The following is a 24,089-nucleotide window of genomic DNA, read 5'->3' as shown; positions in this document are numbered from 1 at the left end:
TAGAGTGCGGGAGATTTTAGATAGGATTTTTAACTTTCTTGTAATATTTGGTACCAGCAAAAGGAATTCTGGTAAAACTTTTGGGTGTCTAAAGTTAGATGACGTAGATTTTAAGTGACTAATTTTTAGTTACCAACGTTTGGAAACTTCTGGTAAATTGCTTCCTGTCTCTACTTAACAGGTAGATTCTCAGAATTTATCAGTTACGTAGCATCTATATTTTTGGTTTTAAGTGTGTACGTTGTAAAACTTTTAGCTAATACATTTGCATTGCAAAAAAAGTTATTCTGCATACTAATGTTCCTCAGAACCAGAAATCTCAATTTTATTTTCTCAGAGTCAACTTTCCTTTATGGGTGCTGCATGATGGGTGTGACATAATGTTGTTGGTCCTTGTTACATTAACATTAAGTGTAGTATTCAGAGTAATTTCTTCTATTTTAAGCTTAAATCTTCATACAAAAGGCACTTTTGTTTACTTCCAGAAATCAATTAGAATGTGAAATCCAATATTTTTGTCTATCTGGAGTAGACAAACAATGACCTTTTAGTCTCCTTGAATTCCCGTTAGTAAACAAAATACCCTTTATGAAATAAAGTCTTCTAATTTGGTAAGTAAGGATGTATAACTGTTTCAAAACTGTAGACACACAAGTGTGTGCACCTGCATGCCCAATAAATATGCAGAGTTACCACAGTTGGATGAACAAATGAAGAAGTGTATAAATTTGTGTAACAAATAATGTGTACACAAATTTATTTGCATGCACAGTAGTGGTAAATGTGTGCACTAACTTTCTGCAAAGTTGTTCCGAGTTTAGAAATTTGGGCCCTAAATATCTTAGCAGGCAGTATCGGATTAGATTGTGTCAGAGGAAATTAGTCCTGAAAAGTGAACCTCTAGCTCTATATAAAATTAAGAAAAGAAAATCTGAGCACCCCAACTTGTCATGGCAGATTTTTACAGAATTCTTCATAAAGGCAAAATTTAAAATCTGCTTTCTCCTAGTTGCAGGGTAATGACAGTTTCTTTACTTTCCTATGTAAATACCATTCTTCAGCTATTCAGGGAATGTTACGCCAGAACCTATAGCTACTTTAATCTTGGTAAGATTATGTCCAAAGTTTTTGTCTTTTGCAGCATGTGCTATATTAAATTAAAATGGCAAACCAATTTTCTGATAAGTGCACTCTCTTTTCAAGCTATCTGAACATTACATATAAAATACTATATTAAAAGAAGATTATTAAGCCTGAGAAGTCAGGCACTCAAAAGTTATGAAATACCAGAATTAAAGTTTCCTGTGCACACTTAATTTGACCCCTTGTGCATATGCAGTATTATACATTTTTATCTACATGATCACTTTTTCCCCAGGACCTTGACTTCATTCAGTGTACAGGAGAGAGAGTACTCACTGAATGAGCAGCTGTCCAATGTTTTGTTTTAAACTCCTTCAGTGTGTGACCCCAGCCTTGTTTTACTGTGTGCCATTCAAACCCTTCACTGAATAAAGAATTAACTTATTTATTACAGCTTTTATGGTGCTTATCAGTTTAGCATCTGAGTAATTACCTGCTTTTTACAGATGGCCAGAAATTAAAGCCAAAATGTCAAGTATCCAGTAATTTTGGGTGCCCAACTTGAGATGCGAGGGACCTAATTTTTCAGAAAACTGAGCGTCTTTACAGCACTTTAAAGCATAGCTTTCATTGATGTTGCTTTCTCATGGCAAGTGCTCAATACTTTGCAAGTCCAACTCCAGGCCGCCGATTGGACTTTCAGAAAATAAGGAAGAAACAATTAGTATCCACTTGTGAAACATTTGTCTACAATGACTTGTCCAGCATTTTATAGAAACTCTGTGGCAGAGACAAACGTAACATCCAGTTCTCTAGGGTAGCATTCAGCTGCTTCAAGCATAAGAACATCCCTTCTCTCCTTGCAGTCCCTTGCCTCATTCTCTACACACCTTTTAGCTTCTCCAATTGAGATGGGGTGGAGTGAGTCCTACAGACAACACCCTACTTCAGTGTACAACCTGATTCATCCCTACAGTGCAAATATATCCTATCCTGGTCACACAGCAGATCAGCGTGGCTGAGCTGTGAATAGAATCCAGGACTTCTCACTTCTAGGCCAGTACCCTATCCATCAACTTTGCTGCCTTCTCATTGTTTCTGTTTATCTGATCTTCATTGATATTAGGCTAGTAAGAAATTTGTAGAGCATCTGGATGTCTTATAAAATATGCTTCTTTATTCCCTCTATTAAACACTGATTTCTAAAAAATAAATGTCAGGTATTTACAGAGTACCCATTCTTAGAAAAATATAGGTGTCTGAATGAGTTGTTTTAAAGTAATTGAGCACCCATTCTAATGAGACAGTTATGTACAGTGTATGGTGAATGTTAATATTCTTGCCAATAAAAGTGAATTGTAGCTGTGATTCTTAGGTTTTTTTTCTTTAAATTTTGTAGATTAATGTGCAAAGGGTTCTCAGCTATCTGTTGTGTTATCTACTACGTAAACCAAGGATTGGTCATAGGTCTGGTTCTGTTCAGTATCTTCATACGTGATTTAGATTATGGCAGAGAGAGTACACGTAAAGTTTGCAGCCAACACTAAGTTGGGAGGGGCTGCAAGTGCTTTGGAGGATATGATTTACAATTCAGACCATTTCTTCAGTTTGTCCAGATCATTTTGAAGTAAATAGGATGAAATTCAATAAGGACAAATACAAAGTACTCCACTTAGGAAGGAACAATCAGTTACACACATGCAAAATAGGAAATGACTGCCATGCGGGAGTACTGCAGAAAGGATCTGGGGGTTATAATGGATTGGGTCACAGACCAAGTGAGTCAACAGTGTAATGCTGTTGCAAAAAAAGCAAACATCCATTCCTGGATGTACTAGCAGGAGTGTGGTAAGCAAGACATGAGAAGTAATTCTTCCACTCTGCTTCGTGCTGATTAGGCCTCAACTGGAGTATTGTGTCCATTCCTGGGTGCCACATTTCAGGAAAGATGTGTTCAAATTGGAGGGAGCTCTGAGGGGAGCAACAAAAAAGATTAAAGGTCTAGAAAACATCACCTATGTGGAAAGATTTGAAAAAAATTGGGTCTGTTTAGCCTAGAAAAGAGAAGACTAGGGTCTTGATTGTTACAAGGAGGAGGATGGCAAATTGTTTTGTTAACCTCTGAGAATAGGACAAGAAACAATGGGCTTAAATTTCAGCAAGCGAGGTTTAGGTTGGACATTAGGGAAAAACTTCCTAACTTAGGGTAGTTAAGCACTGGAACAAATTTCCTGGGGAGGTTGTGGAATCTCCATCACTTGAGGTTTTTAAGAGCAGGTTAGACCAGTGGGTCCCACACTGGGGTTCATGAACCCCTGGGGATTTGTGAAATGTTACAGGGGGTTTGGGGGGGGGCAGGGAGAATCACTAATGGCGGACAGAGCTGTCCCTAGGGACCCTGGGCAACACGGGGGGCCCGCAGCCCCTGGACTTCCAAGAGCTAAGGAGATCAAAAACATACCACGCTGAGGAGATTTAAACTTCAAGACTTCTTTTAAGAAACAAAGGGAGGTGAATATTTTTTGCTGTTTGTTAAAATTAAATAGGCAGCTAGTATTGTTTTAAAAATTATTATGAAGAACAAGTTTAAGCTTCGTTGTAACGTGCGCTGTTTGCCTGGACTGCTCAAGACCTGAATGCTTGTGTAGGAGGAACTCTTTTTTTAGAGTTGACTTCTTAAATATCTTCATGCGGTTTCACGTCTGATACTCCTTGATGCGACATAGGAGCCTTGTCTTATAACAGGCTTATTCAAAGTAATACAAGCTACGAAAGTGAGATCTTGGAAGAGTGCCGTTTTCATACAGTAATAAAAATACTGTAATGATGTGTAATCATGTCATAAAACAAATTTTATATTTCCAAGATCACTGCTTTTATAATTTATACTTGGGTAAAGGAGAAAATCCCTGGAAATATTCATTTTTAAGAGGGGGTTCATGAGACTTGACGTGCTAGTGAAAAGGGTTCACAAGCTGTTAAAGTTTAGGAACCACTGGGTTAGACAAACACCTGTCAGAAATAGTCTAATACATAGTCCTGCCTTGAGTGCAAGGGACTGGAGTAGATGAATTTTCATGGTCCCTTCCAGTCCTATGATTCTATGTTAAAGAAAATATTCTGTGAATTGATATGTAAAGTACATCAAACATTATGCTCTTGTTGGACAAACACAAATAGTGGCTCTATAGTCTTGGCAAAGTCACTAGATGACTTCAGGATGGTCCAGGACAAGGAAAATGGACTATTCTAGGTAGTGGCAGCTGTTTGTCTTTCTCTTTTTATTTTGTTGGCTTTTGTAATCACACATTAAATGTATGAATTTACAGGATTATGGGTATGGATTTAATTATATCCATGCCCATAATCCATCTGAGTTTCCCCCGAAGGTCCTGGCGGTATGAGCCACTTGACTCAGTGTTAAAATGAACATTGAAAGGGGGTGTCGAATCTGATCTCACTGCTTGATAAGTCACTTCCTTTCTCCTTGCTGTCTTCAGCTGGTACTTGTCCATCCCTAGTTGACAGTAGCAGTGGCAAAAACCAAAGGATGACACCACTTCAGATTGGTTTCTGTATCCTATATCAAGAAATTAATAGAATGTACAAAGTTTACCACCTAGATTTCTAGGCTTATTGTAGCTCATGGCCTTATTCAATTTAATTGAAATCCTTTCATTTGCATGTAATCTTGAAGTGCCTAACTGTCTGGTTGGTATCTAGTTGCTAAGCACTTCACAAGCTTTAATTAAGCTTTGCAAGTTTCTTGAGAGGTAGGCAAGTACCATAATCTTCACTTTACAGGTGAGACTTGCACAACTTAGCACATGAAGTTTGTGGCAAAACTGGGACTAAATTCTGAGCAGACTCCAGTTCTAAACCCAGCCATAAAACCATCCTTCCCCGCCTAGCAAATCCAGCTCTCCGTCAGGAGACATTAGTTTGGGGGAACTAGTACAGAAGAGGCTTGGATACAGTGTTGGGAGTGAGGGGGAGGGCTTGGGGTTTTGTGCATGGTTTTTTGTTACTTTAAAAAAACCAAAAACCTATTCAAACTTGGCTTTTGGGCTTCCAACAGGGAAGTAAAGATGTTCACATACTGTGTATGGGTCTGAGTCATCTTAACATAAAAAAAATAATTCTGAATGATATTAGAAATGTCTCATTCTCTGCATTTTTGTCAAGGTTTTTTGTTTCTCTTTGGGGAAAATTCTTTCCATAAAAATATGATGCGTGTGCAAAATAACAATATTAATTTTTATTTAGCAAGGCTCCAGTTATTGACAGAGTCCTCTGTGCAATATGGTAACTGCTTGTTCCTTTCCTCCAAAGTGCTTTTCCACAAAATCTAGAAAAATGTTACTTTAAAATCCCATGCATATAATGCATTTCAGTAAGTCTCATGGAAGCTGTTTAAAAGTATTCTAGAACTTTTCTAGTGAAAGCTCTATGGTTATAAAAACAGCTCTTTATAAGGGTCAATATTTTGGGTTAAAAGAAATTTTACAAAGCTTTAAAGCTTCTGTGGCATTTAATATATCTAATCAAAGTACAGTTGACCTCTATTTTGTTCTCATAAATTAGAATATTTTAGTTTTACTGTAATTTTTATCAAGGCTTAAGCAGTAAATCTATTGGACATGTGTGTTTTGAAATGAAATATAAAAGCTGACCTTTTTTAGGTGAAGTTGATCCTAAAGAGAGGATAGCACGACAAAGGAAACTGTTACAAAAGAAACTTGGCCTTGATATGGGAGCTGCAATTGGAATGAACACTGAAGACCTGTTCAATGATGAGGATTTGGACTATACTCCTACTTCAACTTCACTTGTAAACAAACAACCTGTAGGTAAAACCTTGGGCTGTTTGACTGCAAGGAATAATACAGTGGGTTTGCTTCATTTGTGCTTCTGCCATTATAAATCATTATATTTAAATACTAAGCTTCTCTTGTAATTTTGCTCTGTGTTTCAAACACTTAAATTTCATAAGTTTCATATTAGTCATATTCAGTACACTGCCAAACTACTGCTCTGGGTTTCAAGTAGCATGGGTACTAGGGGGAAGTGAGAACAAGAGTGTTTCTGTTTTTGTGCTTGAGGGGGTGGGGTGAACTTTAGGTACAGGCAGGATTGACATGGAATGGATTCTTATTTTTCAGACTCTTCAGGCTGCTGAGTTGATTGATTCAGAATTTCGAGCTGGTATGAGCAGTAGACAAAAGAATAAAGCTAAAAGAATGGCTAAGCTATTTGCAAAGCAAAGATCCAGAGATGCAGTAGAGACCAATGAGAAGAGGTACTGCAGCAATTGCTTTCTTGTTTGTTTTCTGAGCTGGCCTGATCACTTACTACATAACCAAAAATTCCCATTCTGGCTTGGTTCTGAGAACTCCTTCAATGAAGCTTGGTTCCTCCTTTCAATAATTCCAGTAAATATATAAACTATTAATACACCATTCTTTATTTCTGCATAATAAAGATAGTTTCAGTGAGAATACAATAGCAACAGGGATAGGATAAACAGCAACCTTAATCACAAATTCAGTTCTCCTGTTGAGAAGCAGGCTAGACTTCAGGTACCTTTCTAGCTATCCTAGAATTGTGGTAAAACTCTCCAGTGAAACAGAACTCAGTCTTTCAAGTGGTCTCTGCCAATAGCCCTAACAGTAAAACTTCAGTTTTAAGAATTTTGTGCTTTACTTTAAAAACCACGATGAATCCAGGTCTCTAGTTAACCCTTTAGCTGGGAACCTTTTCCGTATATAATATATTACATTTGACATTCATGGTGGTTATTAAGGACCTGATGGTACTTAGAATTAAAATCATGGATTAATGAAGATCAGTATGGCTAAATTTTTCTCAATCTGTATTTTTCTCCAACATTCGTATAGTATGTTTTCCTCTGATTTCTACCATATGAATTGTCCACGACTGTTATGTCAAAAAAAACAAAATGAGTTTCTTCTAGATATTGTTTGAAAATTCCTCCTCTTGCATTTCCCTGTTCAAATAGCTGGGAGAGGTTGGAAAGTGGGATGGCATTGAGTAATCTTGTCTCTGATCCTTCACTGGGTAAATTTGCTGAATAATAAAGCTCATGGTAACTGTTACATACAAGGAATACATGCCAACATATTTAGCACCTAAATGTAACTTGGTAGCTAATGTCTTATATGGGTCAGTTTAAGAAGACACTTCCATTTTCTACTGAAGTCATCTAAAGAAAACAAATAAAAATGTGATAGGAATGTTTTCAAGACACTCAGAGGAAGTGATTATTCCTGCTACAGTGCATAATGTTTCTAATCACAAGCATGACACATTTTAACTTCCTTTTTAGCAACGATAGCACTGATGGGGAACCAGAAGAAAAGCGCAGAAAAGTAGCAAATGTTGTCATCAACCAGCCTGCCACTGACTCAAAAGTTCTGGTAGACAATGCACCAGAAGAGGTACAATATGTCCCCTTTTATTAAGGGATTGATAACTTGGTGATGTGGGCCAATGTTTGTTTTTAAACTGCGTCGTGCTCCCAAATTCTTCAGTTTATGTTACCGTTAATTTACCAAAACCAGAAGAGGAAGGAATTTCACTTGCAACTCATCTACAACTACAAGAGCAGTGGTTTGTTTTTGTTTTTTTTTTTTCCCCTCTGACACTGCATGTGAGGTTGAGATCACTGTTAATTGACTAGTGGTAATCTATGACTTCAGTGAACTTCACTTGAGAACCATCTGGCTTCTTATCCAATAGGCAGATTAACACTGCTGGTGGCTGTAGTCTTAAATGTAGGTGCCTTTAGGGTGTTAAATTGCAAAGCTAGGCTAGAGCAGGTAAAAGGTAATAAAAGATCACTGTGACCAATAAATAATCTGTTCCGAAAATGCTGATAAGAGACACAGATTAAGGGAACCTTTTTAATCAGACCTAATTTAGACTAAAATTTCTAGTTAATTACTGAAGAATTAAACAGTATCACAAAGACTTTGAAGAAATTCACAATTTATGGAAAGACTGAAGCTTGGAAAATTGTAGAGTAGCTGTATTTGGAAGTGGGAAATAGCATCTGGGAAAACAGACTTCGCGTGTCCTCCACAATTTTTTTTATTTAAAGTGGGCTTTATCATTATAAGATTTGAAGTATCTTCTCCATCAAAAATGAGATTTAGTCTACTTCCTAAATACAAAGTTTACTAACAGTCTTGTTTGCGAGACTGTGATGACATTGTCATAATTGATTCATCTTATTTTTACTTTTTCCGATGGACAAATGATGAGTGGCTGATTGCTAAGATCATATAAATTGGTTATTTTTATCTGACTTTGGGTTGAACTGTAAACTGCTGTCTCAAAACCTCTTCATCTGTACAAAGTCACAGTTGGTTCAAAATTGGTTTCTGTTCTGTATCTTTGATAATTTTGGGGGTTACACACAATGCTGCCTCTGGTGTATGAAATCCAATACCTTCTAAAAATTGCTGGCTTGGGTCATCTGTAGCTAATGCTTAACTCAAACCTGGCAGGGCTGTTGCTGTGTCTACACTGCAAACTAGGGTGTGATTCTCAGCCATTACTGTTCATACCTGCACTAGCTATCATCAAGCTAAACAGTAGTGTAGCTGTGGAAGCACAGGCAGTAGTATTCTGCCAAGTACAAACTGGCCTGAACTTTACAAGGCCTGGGCAGCTACACTAACGTTTATATTTGCGCACGCTCTCACTGAGGTAGTGCGAATATGCATATGTGAGCTGGGAATCACATCCCTAGCTTGCAGTATAGGTTTAAGTTGTATGGCTCTAAGGTAGGACTCCCCTGCTTTGTCTTAGGACAAAGCTTGCATACCATAAGAATCAGTAAGGCCAAGAACCCTTCCTTACCTTTTGTGTCAGTGAGACGCTTGACAGAAGGCTGATGATCCGAACTCTGAGATTGATCACCTCTGGAGGAGGAAGTCCCAGCATAATAAACAGGTTATGCTAGCCTTTAACCAGTCGTCTTGTACCCAAGGTGAGAAGTGCGGTGTTATCAACATCATGTGACTCTCTCATCACAGTTCCAACTTCTATGCCAGAAGAGGCCAAAAGATTTAGAGCTGATGAATTCACCAACCCCCTCTTACCTCCAGTATCTTATTTTTCCTTTCATTAACTGGGAGATGTCCCAGCCTTTTAGAGAGAGAGAGAGAGAGTGTGTGTGTGTGTGTGTGTGTGTGTGTGTGTGTACGCACGCGTGTGTACACTCTAAAAGACCACATGAAGAGGGTGCCAGAAGGAAAATTGGTTTTTTTATTCTTTTCTTCCGCGCGTGGCCCCCCCCCCCCATATTTAAACCTCCTCATAAACACTTTTTAGTGTGTTGTGTGTCTGGAGTCCTAAGAAGTTTGAGGCTGTTAAATGTTGCATTTGTGTTGGGGAAAACTTATGCTCTATTATTAAACAAGACTGGAAATTTAAAATAGATGGTATTCTGTAGAAACTTGGAAATTCCTGTCAATTATCTGGACTTTTTCTATTCAGTATGATGTGGCAAAGTATATTAAATTACTAGACAATTTCCTTCAATATATATTTCCATTAAAAACAGCTTACTGGTGGGAAGCCTTTTTTTTCCTTCCCTACAGGCTTTTCTACATGGCAAGTTCAAGTCTGGCAAGCTGGTATGCTATACAGTCACACCCTGGCTTGCTGTGCAACTAATTTGCTGTGTAGACAAATGATAGTGGGAAAAAATACTAAAGTCAAAGTAATTAAATTTTTTATCTGTTGGATACATCACCAGTTTATCTTGTGTTTGTAAGTCTGTCTGACATGGAACTCTTAACTTCAGATAGTCTCTGTATTGTTGATTGGGTATTTTTTGTTTGTTTTAGGCAAATGAATGGCCTTTAGAAAGCTTTTGTGAAGAAGTATGCAATGATCTTTTTAACCCATCCTGGGAGGTAAGAATTATGCATAGCCGCCTTATATCTAATTTGTACAAATAAGGAATTGATGCCATTAGAAACTGGGACTTACATTTACATTTCATGCTTATGCCATGATCCTGCAAGTGCAGTTTTCTGCACTTGTGCTGCTTTCCATCTACTCCACTAGGACTCAACACAGATGCCCAGAGGTCTGATAGTGGATCCTGGAGTCCCATTGAAGTGAATGAACTTGGCACAGGTGTAGATGTCTGTATTAGTTTTCCCTGATGTGGGATGGCTTAAATATCTTTTTAGGTAGGCTTTGTTTCTTTAAATAACATCTGTTTTTATTCAGACTCCAAGGTAGCATTCTAGAGAGACATTTGGTAGTGTCTTAATTCATAGAATCATAGTCCCACTCCCTGCTCAAAGCAGGACCAATCCCCAACTAAATCATCCCAGCCAAGGCTTTGTCAAGCCTGACCTTAAAAACCTCTAAGGAAGGAGACTCCACCACCTCCCTAGGTAACCCATTCTAGTGCTTCACCACTCTGCTAGTGAAAAGTTTTTTTCCTAATATCCAACCTAAACCTCACCCACTGCAACTTGAGACCATTACTCCTTGTTCTGTTGTCTGCTACCATTGAGAACAGTCTAGATCCATCCTCTTTGGAACCCTCTTTCAGGTACACCTCTACCTCAATATAACGCAACCCAATATAACACAAATTCAGATATAACACAGTAAAGCAGTGCTCTGTGGGGATGGGGCTGTGCCAGTGTTGGCTAAGAGAGAGAGAGAGACAACGGCATTGCTTGGCAGCACAGTTGAGCTAACAACTCCCAGTGTGCAAGGCAGCAACCCTTCCATACCCCCACAATGAACAATCAGAGATGCAGCCAAGATTCAGGACGCACTGGCCAGCCCGCGATGGCTGGGAGTGGAGTCCTCTAGGTAACAGCTCGTCAGCCCCCAAGGGCAAGGTGCCAGAACACAGAAGCGGACCTGTCTCTACCTGCACAGAGCTCGTTCTTTGTCCACCGTGTCGGACACGCTTCTGGAGCAGCCACCCCCAGGGCCAGCCTCACCTGGCTCCTGCATCTACCGGCAATCTGGGGCGGCGGCAGCAGCAGGTCACAGCAGAAGGGCACACAAGAGACATGGGAGCCGCTGGCGCAGCACCCCGCCCGAGCCTCGCCCCACCCCACAGGGTCCTGCTGCCCATTGAGGAGTCAGGCCACACGGTCCCTGCTGCCCACATAGCAAAGGCTGCGGCCAGCCTTCTCAGCCCTTAGCAGGGAGGCAGGAGCAAGGAGCCACCTCACCCAGCAGGGAGGGGAGAGAGGACAGAGACTGAGCCCTTGCTTGGGGGAGGAGAGGGGGATCGCCAGGGATGGGAAAACAGGACTTCCCTGTTCCCTGCCTAGAGCGAGATGGCTGCAAACAGCCTGGGGGTAGCCACTGTGTAACTCAGACCTGCTGTGGTCACAGCTGCTGCCATACTGGCCCCTCAGCCTAGAGTAGGGGTTGTAAGAGCTCTGAAAACTAGCTGGAGATCAGAGAGCTGGGGATCTGTGTCAATCGAAGGCCACAGCAAGTTCAATAGACCTCTACCCCAATATAACGCGACCCGATACAACACGGTAAAGCAGCACTCTGGGGGGGCGGGGCTGTGCGCTCTGGCTACTGAAAGCAAGTTCGATGTAAAGCGGTTTCACTTATAATGTGATAAGATTTTTTGGCTTCCAAGGGCAATGTTATATTGAGGTAGAAGTATAGTTGAAAGCAGCTATAAAATCCCCCCCTCATTCTTCTCTCCTGCAGACTAAACAATCCCAGTTCCCGCAGCCTCTCCTCACAAGTCATGTGCTCAAGCCCCCAATCGTTTTTGTTGCCCTCCACTGGACTTGCGTAAATTAAGTTGACATGGGATAAAAGGGAAGGTCCTTTCATGGATTGAGAACTGGTTAAAAGACAGAGAACAAAGGGTAGGAATAAATGGTAAACTCTCAGAATGGAGAGGGGTAACTAGTGGTGTTCCCCAAGGGTCAGTCTTAGGCCCACTTCTAGTCAACTTAGTCATAAATGACCTGGAGAAAGGGGTAAAAGGTGAGGTGCAAAGTTTGCAGATGATACTAAACTGTTCAAGATAGTTAAGACCAAAGCAGACTGTGAAGAACTTCAAAAAGATCTCACAAAACAAAGGTATTGGACAACAAAATGGCAAATGAAATTTCATGTGGATAAATATAAAGTGATGCACATTGGGGAAAAATAACCCCAACTGTACATACAATATGATTGGGGGGTGCCGGGCTAATTTAGCTACAATGAATCAGGAAAAAGATCTTGGAGTCAACATGGGTAGTTTTCTGAAGACATCCCACGCAGTGTGCAGTGGCGGTCAAAAAAGCGAACAGGATGTTAGGAATCATTAAAAAAGGGATAGAGAATAAGACGGAGAATATAAATCCATGGTACGCCCACATCTTAAATACTGCTTACAGATGTGGTCGCCTCATCTCAAAAAAGATATACTGACATTAGAAAAGGTTCAGAGAAGGGCAACTAAAATGATTAGGGGTTTGGAACAGGTCCCATATGAAGACAGATTAAAGAGGCTAGGACTTTTCAGCTTGGAAAAGAGGAGACGAAGGGGGGATATGATAGAGGTATATAAAATCATGAATGGTGTGGAGAAAGTAAATAAGGAAAAGTTATTTACATATTCCCATAATACAAGAACTATGGGCCACCAAAAGAAATTAATGGGCAGCAGGTTTAAAACAAATAAAAGGCAGTTCTTCACATAGCTTACAGTCAACTTGTGGAACTCCTTACCTGAGGAGGTTGTGAAGGCTAGGGCTATAACAACGTTTAAAAGAGAACTGGATAAATGCATGGAGGTTAAGGCCATAAATGGCTATTAGCCAGGATGGGTAAGGAATGGTGTCCCTAGCCTCTGTTTGTCAGCGGGTGGAGATGGATAATAGGAGAGAGATCACTTGGTAATTGCTTGTTAAGTTCACTTCCTCTGGGGCACCTGGCATTGGCCACTGTCGGTAGACAGTATACTAAGCTAGATGGACCTTTGGTCTGACCCAGTATGGCTGTTCTTATGTTCCAGTTTTTCCACATTCTTCTGTGTGGGGCACAAAACTAGACACAGTACTCCAGATGAGGCCTCATCAATGTCGAAAACGTCCCTCAATCTGCCGGCAATACTCCTGCTTATATAGCCCAAAATGCCATTAGCCTTCTTGGCAACAAGGGCACACTGACTCATATCCAGCTTCTCATCCACTGTAACCCCTAGGTCCTTTTCTGCAGAACTGCTGCCGCCTCGCCATTCGGTCCCTAGTTTGTAGCAGTGCATGGGATTCTTCCGTCCTAAGTGCAGGACTCTGCACTTCTTCTTGTTGAACCTCATCAGATTTCTTTTGGCTCAATCCTCTGATTTGTCATAAAGAACTGTGACTTCATTCTTCTGTAGTCACCTAAACAGTTTAGTCTCTCACACACACACACAGAGCCTGCAAATCTGTCATTTAGTGGTCTCTCGTATCCTAAACAGTTTAGTCTCTCTCTCTCTCTCTCTCTCTCTCTCTCTCTCTCTCACACTCACACACACCCCCCGCCTGCAAATCTGTCATTTAGTGGTCTCTCAAGTAGACTGCATCTCCCTTTTTGGAGTCAAAATCACTAATCTTGTTATATTTTGTTGAAGTGAGAAGGTATTGACTAAAATGGTAAAACGCACTTACCTAAGACAGCACTTCCTACAAGTCAAACATTCTCCTTGTTCTGCAGACTAGTAGCAGTAATAAAAAACAAAAAAAAACCCTTAGTGTCTACTGTCCCCTCAGTTCAAGATATCCATTGAGATAGATGCAGGCTTGTTTCCACAATCTACTTCAGTGAGCAACTCAAAACAGGGTGTTTCACTTAGGGCATGGCTACACTTGTAGAGCGCCTTGAGTTAAGCCAGACTTCGGAGAGTGCAGTAGGGAAAGTGCTGCAGTCTGTCCACACTGACAGCTTAAAGCACACTGGCATGGCCACATTTGTGGCAGTTGCAGCAGCATTGGGAGCAGTGCATTATGGGCCACTATCTTAGCATGCAAGTGATTGCAACATGCTTCCCAAATGGGGTTGGGGTGGGGTGTGACGGAGTGTGTGTGTGTATGTGGTGGGAGAGAGCATGTCAGCCATGCTGTCTTGTAAGTTCAGACAGCAGCAGACCTCCCTTTCTTTCTTTCTCTCACACTCTCACTCACACAGCATTTAAGAGTAATAGTTGATTTGTCTGGAAGCAGGTAAGCAGCCAGCTGTCAGAAACAGAGCTTTCAAAAGGCACTTCTGCATTCCTGCAGTGATTCAAAACAATGACAAGAGTGGCCATTTGACTTAAGGGGATTATGGGATGTTTCTGGAGGCCGATCAGAGCGCAGTAATGCAACACCTCGTTCACACTGGCACTGCAGCGCTCCAGCAGGGGCGCAGCAAATGTTGTTCCTCTCACCGAGGTGGAGTACCAGAAGCGCTCTAGCCGTGGAGTCAGAGCGCTCTACGTTCCTTGCCAGTGTGGATGGGGAGTGAGCTAGTGCACACGGGGCTTCTTTATTGCGCACTAACTCACTAGTGTAGCCAAGCCCTTAATGAATTACAAAGGCTACTCTATTCATACATCCTCCAGGCATCTTTCAGTCTGACTCCTGTAAGCAATCTAATCTAGGTTCCTGTATCACACTATGTAGAATATTATAAAAGGTACATACAAAGATACATTTTTTTCATTCCCCTTTCTAGTCAGCAGAAACTGGACTTCATTTTTGTTTTGTGGTGGCTTCTGGTTTGCTGGAGGGAGTGTATCCTGTTTTTAGTCTTATTTACTGAGAAGAAAAGAGGAGACACAAGAATAAAGGAAGGCAAAAGTTGTGTGTGTTTTTTGGGTCCCCCCAGCTTTTTACTTTTCTTTTGACGCTCCTATTTGTTATTTCATAGAGACTTTGTGCCAGGATCCTCAGCTGATGTAAAAATGGAGCTATGCCAATTTAAGGCAGCTGAAGAGCTGATCCTTACTCTGAATTGATAAATATATTCTACCCAAGAGTCTGACAGTTTTTTGTGCTACCTTCAAATTAGCATTTTCATAGGAATTAAACTGCCAATATGATGCTTCCTGTATTTTTTTTTTCTTTCCTGTTTTCTGAATTGACTGTCTGAAATCTATGTGGGTGTTTTCTCTTTGGACGTATAGCTGGGAAGGAAAAATCTACACAGATACTTTCATATCTTCTTGAAGGTGGGCAGATCTTTCCAGAGTTTGACTCCATGAGAATATATAAAAAACAATCTGGAAAGAATAACTTGCATTTCAGACAAAAAAATCTGAATAATTACTTGTTTATAACTTTCAAAATATTTTCGGTAGTGAAACTACAGATTTAAAAATGGTGAGTGTAGTCTCTGCCTCAGTACCTTGTCATTTGGCTCTGTATAGAACTACACACTTTAGTGCCTTCAGCATCTATACATTAGGATTGAAATGGAGGGCTTTGGGAATCTTCACTCCTACCTTTCATGTAACCTCACAAAATTTAGGGCTGAATGGCTTCCCAGACCATTGAGGGAATATTTTATTCTTATTTACCTGAAAGGTAAATTTTAATACCTCTGCTCCTTAATATAGCTGTTTGACATAGCTCCTTAATTTTACTATGCAAGCTGATATGCATGTACAGATGGAATCATAGTGAATCATTTATATTGTCACATACTGACTTCCCAGAGCATTTTTAAGGGATTTGGATCTCCATCGGTTCTTGCTTTGGTTAATAGAACCATGAAGACCATCAGAGCCTAGAAGGCTGATTGTTGCAAGCCACCACCAGTGAATTGATTCCTTGGGGAGCAGGACTCTTTATTACTATTATTTTATTTTAGATCTATGCCTCTGTCTCCACCACTAATTGTACTTGGAGCTCACATAGTCTACTGTACTGGTGCTAATACTTGGTTTTAGTGTTAATGAAAGATTCTTTAGTTCTGGATTTTGATCTCCAGTGCCTGTATTTCAGATTGTTGGTAGCCCCTAACTCTCACCTATAATTTGCTATTCTAAGGGATGACTTGTGTGGCTCTGTCTTCTGCCTCATTGTTTAACAGTAAAAACTTAGGAACTGACTGAGAGGGGTCTAGTGGATGCTAAGGCAGTGATAATTAAGATTGGAATGTTTGTGGAGGTGGAGGGAAGATCTGGCTTGACTATTATGCAGGCATCCAAGAGCCTATATAATGCTATCTAGGATAAACAAAATTACCTTTAAGTAACCCACATTTACCTGCCGTGAGATGCTTGCTGCTTTTAATCTACTAAGAAATATTACAATCCCTTTATATGGTTAGAAAGATTTTGCACGATCACTCTAGAACTTCATTCAGCATCAGTAAAGGAGCTTTGGTATAATAACTCTACTTGTCTCTGAATGAACCTCTTCTGAGAATTATCGGGCACTCATAACACAGAAAATTAAAACCTAATAAAAATGACATCCTTCTTCATAATCAGACTTTAGAGAAACACTGAAGACGTCTGGGGATGATCAGGGAAATCTCATTACTGATTTCCATCACCTTTGCCCAGAAACTTTCTACGTATGTGTAAATGTTATAAAATGTCACCAAATCTGTAGCATTCAGAACTTGTTACTGGAAGGAAAAGCAATTTATATTATTTGAATGTTTTCCAACTTCTTCAGCTGATACTGAGCATTTCTAGATGTTTAAAAAAAAATAATTGGTCTGTTTTTTATTCCCCCTTTTGCATGTTTTAGGTTCGGCATGGTGCAGGCACTGCGCTGAGGGAAATACTTAAAGCACATGGGAAAAGTGGTGGCAAAATGGGAGACAGTACTGTAGAAGAGGTAAAATTAGAAATCGATGATAACCAGCTTATTGAAATACAGGCCAAGCACTATTTAAGTGTAGCTTCTTTTGCAACCTGCAGAACTCTTCTCTTCAAATACTAAAATTGGGATACACAGATGATAGAGGCAATTTAGGAGTGTGGGAGTGGCGTAAAGAGAGTAATCTAACAACAAAATGTAAATCACCTTTGGTTTAAAAAAAAAAAAAACTTTAACAAAGAGCCTCTGCATTGACAATTGAGTGCAAACTTGGATTTCAAGAATCAGCTTTGCCATTAGAAAGTATTGGAATCAGTATGTTCCAAAGTTGTGACAAGGCAAATTCTACAGCTTAAAAAAATTTGGCTAATTTAATAAACGTAATTTAGCTAAAATGGCTTTTAGATTATAAAGCAAGTTGTATAATGCTTTTTAATAGGGAAACTGAGTCCATTGGCTTGCTTTGGATGACTAAACCAGGAAGAAGTATTTAGAAGGCAGTCCCCATTTATTTTAAAAAAGCACTTGAGTGGGCTATTGATATAGTGGGCCTTAGTAAGTTTTTAGAAATACTTGCTAACTTCTGCCACCCTTGTTCACATAGTTGCCCTACAATCCTCTGAGCTGGCTGTTGCAAAAGGGACTGTAAGGAAGGCGTCAATGCCTCACCGCAATTGCAGAACAAGTGGAAAGTAGTCAGGTCTATAAGAGCACATGCTGTAGAAGATGTTTAGGGTTTTTTGTTGTTTTGTTTTTTTTTTTCCTTGGGAGTAAGGGCACATGTGAGAGACCTACTTTTACAGCCCAGCAATTCTGCACCTCTGTGGTGGCCCAGAGAGGCCATTGCCATAGAAATGCAAGTTGGACTGCCCTACCCAGCACTGGGAGCCCATTACCCTGTGAGGGGGGACTGAGGTGGGCAGAGAGGTACAAGCTGCCATCTCTCCCTTTTGCATCCATGCAAGGATGAATTTGCCCCACTGGAACTTGTTGCAGAATATTTCTTGTGACTTAGGATGGGAGAACATGAACCTAAATATTTAGCCATTGACAGAATTCTAAATTGTATAGTCTTTACTACTTTTCTTGTTTGAAAATGCACTTGTCCGATGGAGATTGCAATTCATTGTCAGAACTGGGAAGAATAAAGTAAATAACAATTATAGCAATAAAACTACATAAATTTCATGAATATTAAAGTGATAGCTTTTGGGGGGAGTGGTGGAGAGCTGATAATTCAAGGGGGCTTTTGGGGTGAAGGTGGTTTTGGTAATGTCTTTTAGTATTTGTATAGTGTTCAGTCTCTCGAGTCTAGTGAACATGACTTACTGCTTAGTCTAAATAGAGATGGAGGAAACCTTAACTAGCACAGGACTTAGCAGAAATTGATTGCTTTCATTCTCTCTCTCTCTTTCTTAGACTAAAACAATACTGGATGGTTTATTTTAGACTTTTATTTGTAAATGTGTTCAAACTACTATTACAAGGTTCAGTAACTGACTTGTATAGTAGGGAATGGATATTACTTAGTGTTCGCAAGTCTTAAGATTTTCTAAAATTTCATAATATTTAGAAGTATGAATACACATTAGAGATGGGTATATAGTAACAAAACTGGACCTTAGTAAGTAGATGAGTGCATAAAATATCAGCTGTTACAGCTGTCCTTTTTTTTTTTTTAAACATCCGCATAGTGTCACAATTTGCTCACTTTGACCAATGCGGAGAAGGACAAAATTATGTTTAATATCTGCAGTGTGCTTGTATTGCCCAAGTAGTTTGTTTGTTCAGATTAAAATCAATGAATCTTGGCTGATGTTTCCAGTTCTAAAAGTGAGGCAGAAATTTCCAAGTAGTTCACTTCTTATTTGGATAAGGGAAAAGTTCCTAAATGCTGGTTTGGCTCTCCTCCCACCACCGAAAAGAAATTCTTGATGTTACCACTTAACCCCTCATATATGGTTCAACCCCATAAAAGCTTGAGTGTTCTTGTTATATGGGTAGAGCACAGAGGTACTGATGAAATGAAGCCAACCTCTTTCCAAACCCAAGGCTAGAGTCCAAGACTGTGCCCTGTGCCCAGTTGTAGATATCAGAACCATAGTGATTCCACATGTCACAGAGGCCTGCCATAAGATGCCCATTTGGGGCCCATGTGGAGACCCTTTCCTCAGCACAGAGTGGTGCACATGCACAGTTGCTCCACTTGTAGGCCTGCTGCTCAACTTCTGTGCAAGACTTAAATGGTGCTTGTGACCTTGTGCTGCCCCTCCATACAGTGGATTAACGTCACTGCTGGAGACTTAGGTGATTGTGGGGTGGGGGGAGAGAATCTGTTTGCAATGCAGATACACAATTAGTCACAGGTTTAACTACTGTGATACAATCTTCTTAGTATGAATTTAGATAAAGCAAAGGAATCTTGAGAATCTTTCTATGAACTAATTTAGCAAATGGTATTTAATTTCCTTTTTTTTTTTTTTTTTTTTAACAGATGGCTCAGCAGCATCAGGAATGGCTGGAAGACTTAGTTATTAGACTCCTTTGTGTGTTTGCATTAGACAGATTTGGAGACTTTGTTTCAGATGAAGTAAGTGTCAACTCTTAGACTTGCTAATCTATTTCCATGTCAGACTTTATGTAGAAATGCTTTGATTTATGTCCATTATTCACTGTGTCCTAGGTTGTAGCACCAGTACGTGAGACTTGTGCTCAGACTTTGGGAGTAGTCCTGAAACATATGAATGAGACTGGAGTTCATAAAACTGTGGATATTCTCCTGAAGTTGCTTACACAAGATCAATGGGAAGTGAGACATGGTGGTCTGCTAGGAATAAAGTATGCTTTGGCAGTTCGTCAGGTAATAACCTTCTGTGGTTGTTTTTGGGTTTGTTTTGTTTTCTATTCAAAAGTCACTAACACTAGAAAAATTTTGCTTTCACAGAGACTTATTGTAAAAATCCAGAAACAGGAGTGAAGAGAGTAGAAGGTGGTATATGAATTTGATGCTGTCATTTGTTGTCAAGAAAGACATGTTTAAAATATATATGGCATATTAAATGAAACCATATCTAGTGGTGACTCTTTCGCCCCCTGTGGTAAAACATTATGGCTTGGTACAATTGAAGACAGCCGATTAGAGGTTCTAATAGTGGAATAACAAAAGTGTACTGCAGGTTCTGAGTGAGGCATATTTGTAGGACAAATTCACTCTAATTTATAAGATAGATTAGCTTTCCTTCATGGGTGGTAACGTTTTAACTATTCAGAATGGTTTCTATTTCTCTTTATCTGACCCAGCTGCTGGGGTGGGGAAGGAAGAGGTGGTTGTTTTTTTTTATTGTTGGCTTTTCAGAAGAGAAGGAAGAGGACTCAGAGATTTTGAAAAGATATTCAGTTTAATAAATGCTTCCTTATTCATTTTATGAATTAAACTTGTTTTTTAGGATATGATTAATACTTTACTGCCTGAAGTCTTGCCTGCAATAATTGAAGGTCTCCAAGACCTAGATGACGATGTCCGAGCTGTTGCTGCAGCATCTTTAGTACCAGTAGTGGAAAGCCTTGTTCATCTTCAATCGCAAAAGGTGAATGACTTATTTTCTACATTTTGACTTTGAAAAGTTCATCTTGGATCTGAACAAAAAAGCAGTATTTATAGTGTAGTATACAAATTTTAATTCCTCATTTTGTTATATAGAAGACTGACTTATCTTACACGAAGAGAGAAAATAAATAACTTCTGCCCTTGTGCTTATTCCTCTAGGTGCCCTTTATTCTTAATACATTGTGGGATGCCCTTCTGGAATTGGATGATCTGACAGCTTCTACAAACAGCATCATGATCCTTCTTTCCTCCCTTCTAACTTATCCTCAAGTCCAAAAATGCAGGTACCTCTTTCCAGCTACTACTTAAGAGGCAGATCTAAGCATTTGTTACTGAAGAAGTTCATACTGGAATAATCTAAATTCATAGCAAATGATGCTTTATATGGAGGAGATAATGCATAATGGGAAGTTATCGTCATTCTGCAGTAAATGGATGCTGGTACAAAATTTGTCCTCAAATTTATAAGTCGGTTGAAGGCTGTTAAAGGGCAGTGCACTTTCTCTTCTAGGACATACTAATAATCTAGTACCAAAATTTAACACACTTTGTCACTAGATTTAGCACCAGTCTTTGTTAAGAAATTAAAAGTTAAAAAGCAATAGCCGCTACTTATGCATGACCCTTAATTATTTCTGTTGCGCTAAGTGGGAGCGGTTATCCTGCACTAAACTGCCACATCCTGAAGACTTCATATACACAAACCTTGTTGACTATAATGGGAGAGTTACACAGATGCAACACACATCCAAGGGCTTTGGGGTCAGACCCTAAGCAAAAGGCAAAGGAATAAGCCCATCTTATTCACAGAACCACTGGCTGTATCATTGATGCAAGGAAGCAAGTAAATAGAACAAACTGGACAAATCCATGTTTACTTCTGTTCAGTAAACAGAATTCACCACCACCCCCAACAAAAAAAACAAAACAAAACAAAACAAAAAATCCCACCTGACTCTGCATACTGAAACTTTCACTTAAAGCTTAGGCAGACATTGAGTAAACTTACCTTTTGTCCCCTCTTTTCTCCATTTTTTTTTTCTTTTATGTCTCCTCTAATTGTCTTGTCTACCTGATTAAATGTTACCAGTGTGTACCTTTTGTAAAGGATGAGAACATCTCACTATATTTTTATCATCCCTACTCATGCATCAGGGAGATTCATTTTTTAAATCTCTAATCCATTATTTAATAGTTGGGGGTTTTTTTTGGTCTCCACTATCTCAAATGTATTTAGCTATACTGTCATGGCCCTTTTTAACTGGTGGAGGGGTGGGGTGGAGAGAGGGAGGGGGCAAAAAATACTGCTTTAAAATGCTGTCAGCAGGAGGAAAAAAAAAAATTTTAAAGGGATTTCAAGCTCTTAAGTTTTTTTCCCCCAAATCTTCTATCTTCGCTTTATTGGTCACTGTGAACACCACCATCATTCTCACTGACACTCAATCTGGGTGTTGTCTTTGACTGAGCCATTTCTAGGCTGCTGCATTTAGACCGTGTCTAAATGTTGTCTCTTCCTGCCCTAAGTCCGAGGGCTTGTTTACATTGGGGAATTGAGTAGCATGGCTATTCTGGAAGAGCCATTCTGTAGTAGCTCTTCAGGCATAATTTAGTTATTTTTGGAATTGCTCTCTGCACACTAGTCTAAAATAAGTGACATTATTCCAGAATAATGTCTGGATATGGGAATTATTCTGGAATAGCTATGCTGATGTCCTTCATGTAGACAGGGCCTTCAGAGCCAGACTTTATGATCAATTCATACAAGTAAAACTCTTGATGTGGCTCTCATCTAGTTCCTGGGCTTGTGTGATGGGGTTTGGTCCATCACTGTGGTGCCTCCTGCTGGCTGTCCTGGGCACTAGTGCTGTACACCAGTGCACCCTCTTCTGGTGATGTCTCACCACCATCACTTCTGCTCCAGGAACCCACGTCACTTCCAAGACTGCGGCGCCTCTTCATGACATAGCCACATGGCTGTGCCATACTAGGTGTTCCCCCCTGCCCCCCCTTTCCGGGTGACAGTTTCACAGTTCTTCATTCCAGCCACTTTCTCGGTGGCAAGTGAGGGTCGGGGGGACCCGGGCCTGCCCACTACTCCGGGTCTTGGCCTAGGGACCCTATGGGTGGCCGCCATTTGCTGCATCCCCTCAGACTTCTCTCCCTGGGCCACTTCCCCACGACCCCAGCACCCTCTTTGCCCTTGCCTCAGGGCCTTAGCCTGCAAATCCCTGCAGCCTGCCCGGTGCTGCCTTTAGCTCTCCAGGTCTCCGCCTGCTAGGGTGGCCAGACAGCAAGGATGGAAAAATCGGGACGGGGGTGGGGTGTAATGGTAGCCTATATGAAAAAAAGACCCAAAAATTAGGACTGTCCCTATAAAATTGGGGTAAACAATTGTAAAATGGTAAAATTGGGGTATAAAAGTGCCTGCAGCACTACTATGTCCAGGGTGCTTGCTGCCCTCCACCTGCAAGGCAGCCAGTCCTCCTCCCTCCTTAAGCTCCAGGGAGTGATTAAACCTGCTCTGTACTGCAGCTCTTCTTACATGGGCATGCCCGGCCCTGATTGGCTGATTCTGTAAGCCCTTCTGTGATTGGCTGCCTTCTGTGCAGCCGCCCTATGGCTCTATTAACCCCTTATGGGCCAGTGTGGGGCAGATGCCCAATCGTAGCTTGTCACTGCCTCTCTGTTCTTCCCAAATGTTATCTTGCACCCTTTAAAATACATTCAAAACACTGCTGCAAAGATTGTCTTGACTTGTAGCTCTGGCCATGTCACCATCCACCCTTAGCACTCCTCTCCTACCTTGCCCATTTTCACTGCATCAAATACACTACTCAGGTTCACCTTTATGTTCCTTTATCGTTTAGTCCTGCCATAGTTATCATTATTTATCCACTATTGAGGCCCACCTCTGTTTCACCAAAAATGCCAATCTTCTTTGCCTGTTCAGATTTTTCTCATAAGCACCTTCATGTGTTCTTCCATGCCATCCTTTATGCATAAAGGAGTTTCCGGTAACAATTTAGTATCCTCATTCATCTCATCTCTCTCCTCCTTAATTTTCCTTTGCTGTGATGGCTACAAAATACTTGATAATGGCTAGACAGCTGATGTGCTCTGACCATTGCTGCTTTTACTTACAGTAATCTCACATTGAGGCCCATAGTTTATTGTTTGCAGTGCAGAAACAAATAATTAAATACTTTAGGAAATCCAAGTAGAGAGATTCTATGAGAAGCTACTGTGAATGAATTAAATCCAAGGGTTCAAGTTACATCATAATGACCTTTTGAAAGTAATACTAAGCCTTTTGGATTTTTCCTTTCTCTCTGATCTGAGTTTTTTTTGTTGTGTATTATATGGCTCTTGTCCTTGTATCCCTTCCCCCTCCCCCTTTAAAAAATTTAAGTAAAAGTCCATCTTTCATTTAAGGTTTCCAAGCTATTCTGCAACTCCTTTCTTTCCAGCAACCCTAAGTTTTTTGAAATTTCACTGTGATGTAGAAACTTGAATTACCATTAGAGTAAATCACTTTAGCTATTTTGGGAGCTGGGATGGGACATGAAGGTTAAACATAG

General features: G+C 40.2%; 1 protein-coding gene across 5 annotated transcripts in view; it reads left to right on the top strand.

The window, feature by feature from the left end:
* Positions 1–24,089, top strand: part of BTAF1 (B-TFIID TATA-box binding protein associated factor 1) — a 103,613-nt gene that overhangs the window by 14,173 nt on the left and 65,351 nt on the right. For all 5 annotated transcript variants that reach the window (XM_050959280.1, XM_050959279.1, XM_050959278.1 and 2 more), the window contains exons 5-13: positions 5,766–5,929; positions 6,246–6,382; positions 7,430–7,541; positions 9,960–10,028; positions 16,833–16,922; positions 19,399–19,494; positions 19,588–19,764; positions 20,351–20,491; positions 20,671–20,795. In XM_050959280.1, coding sequence (XP_050815237.1) covers positions 5,766–5,929; positions 6,246–6,382; positions 7,430–7,541; positions 9,960–10,028; positions 16,833–16,922; positions 19,399–19,494; positions 19,588–19,764; positions 20,351–20,491; positions 20,671–20,795 — 1,111 coding nt within the window. The remainder of the gene's footprint in view (positions 1–5,765; positions 5,930–6,245; positions 6,383–7,429; positions 7,542–9,959; positions 10,029–16,832; positions 16,923–19,398; positions 19,495–19,587; positions 19,765–20,350; positions 20,492–20,670; positions 20,796–24,089) is intronic.

Source organism: Gopherus flavomarginatus, chromosome 6 (assembly GCF_025201925.1).
Source record: "Gopherus flavomarginatus isolate rGopFla2 chromosome 6, rGopFla2.mat.asm, whole genome shotgun sequence".
Taxonomy (NCBI): Eukaryota; Metazoa; Chordata; order Testudines; family Testudinidae; genus Gopherus; species Gopherus flavomarginatus.
Note: the sequence above shows the minus strand (reverse complement) of the source record. Positions and strands in the feature narration are given on the sequence as shown.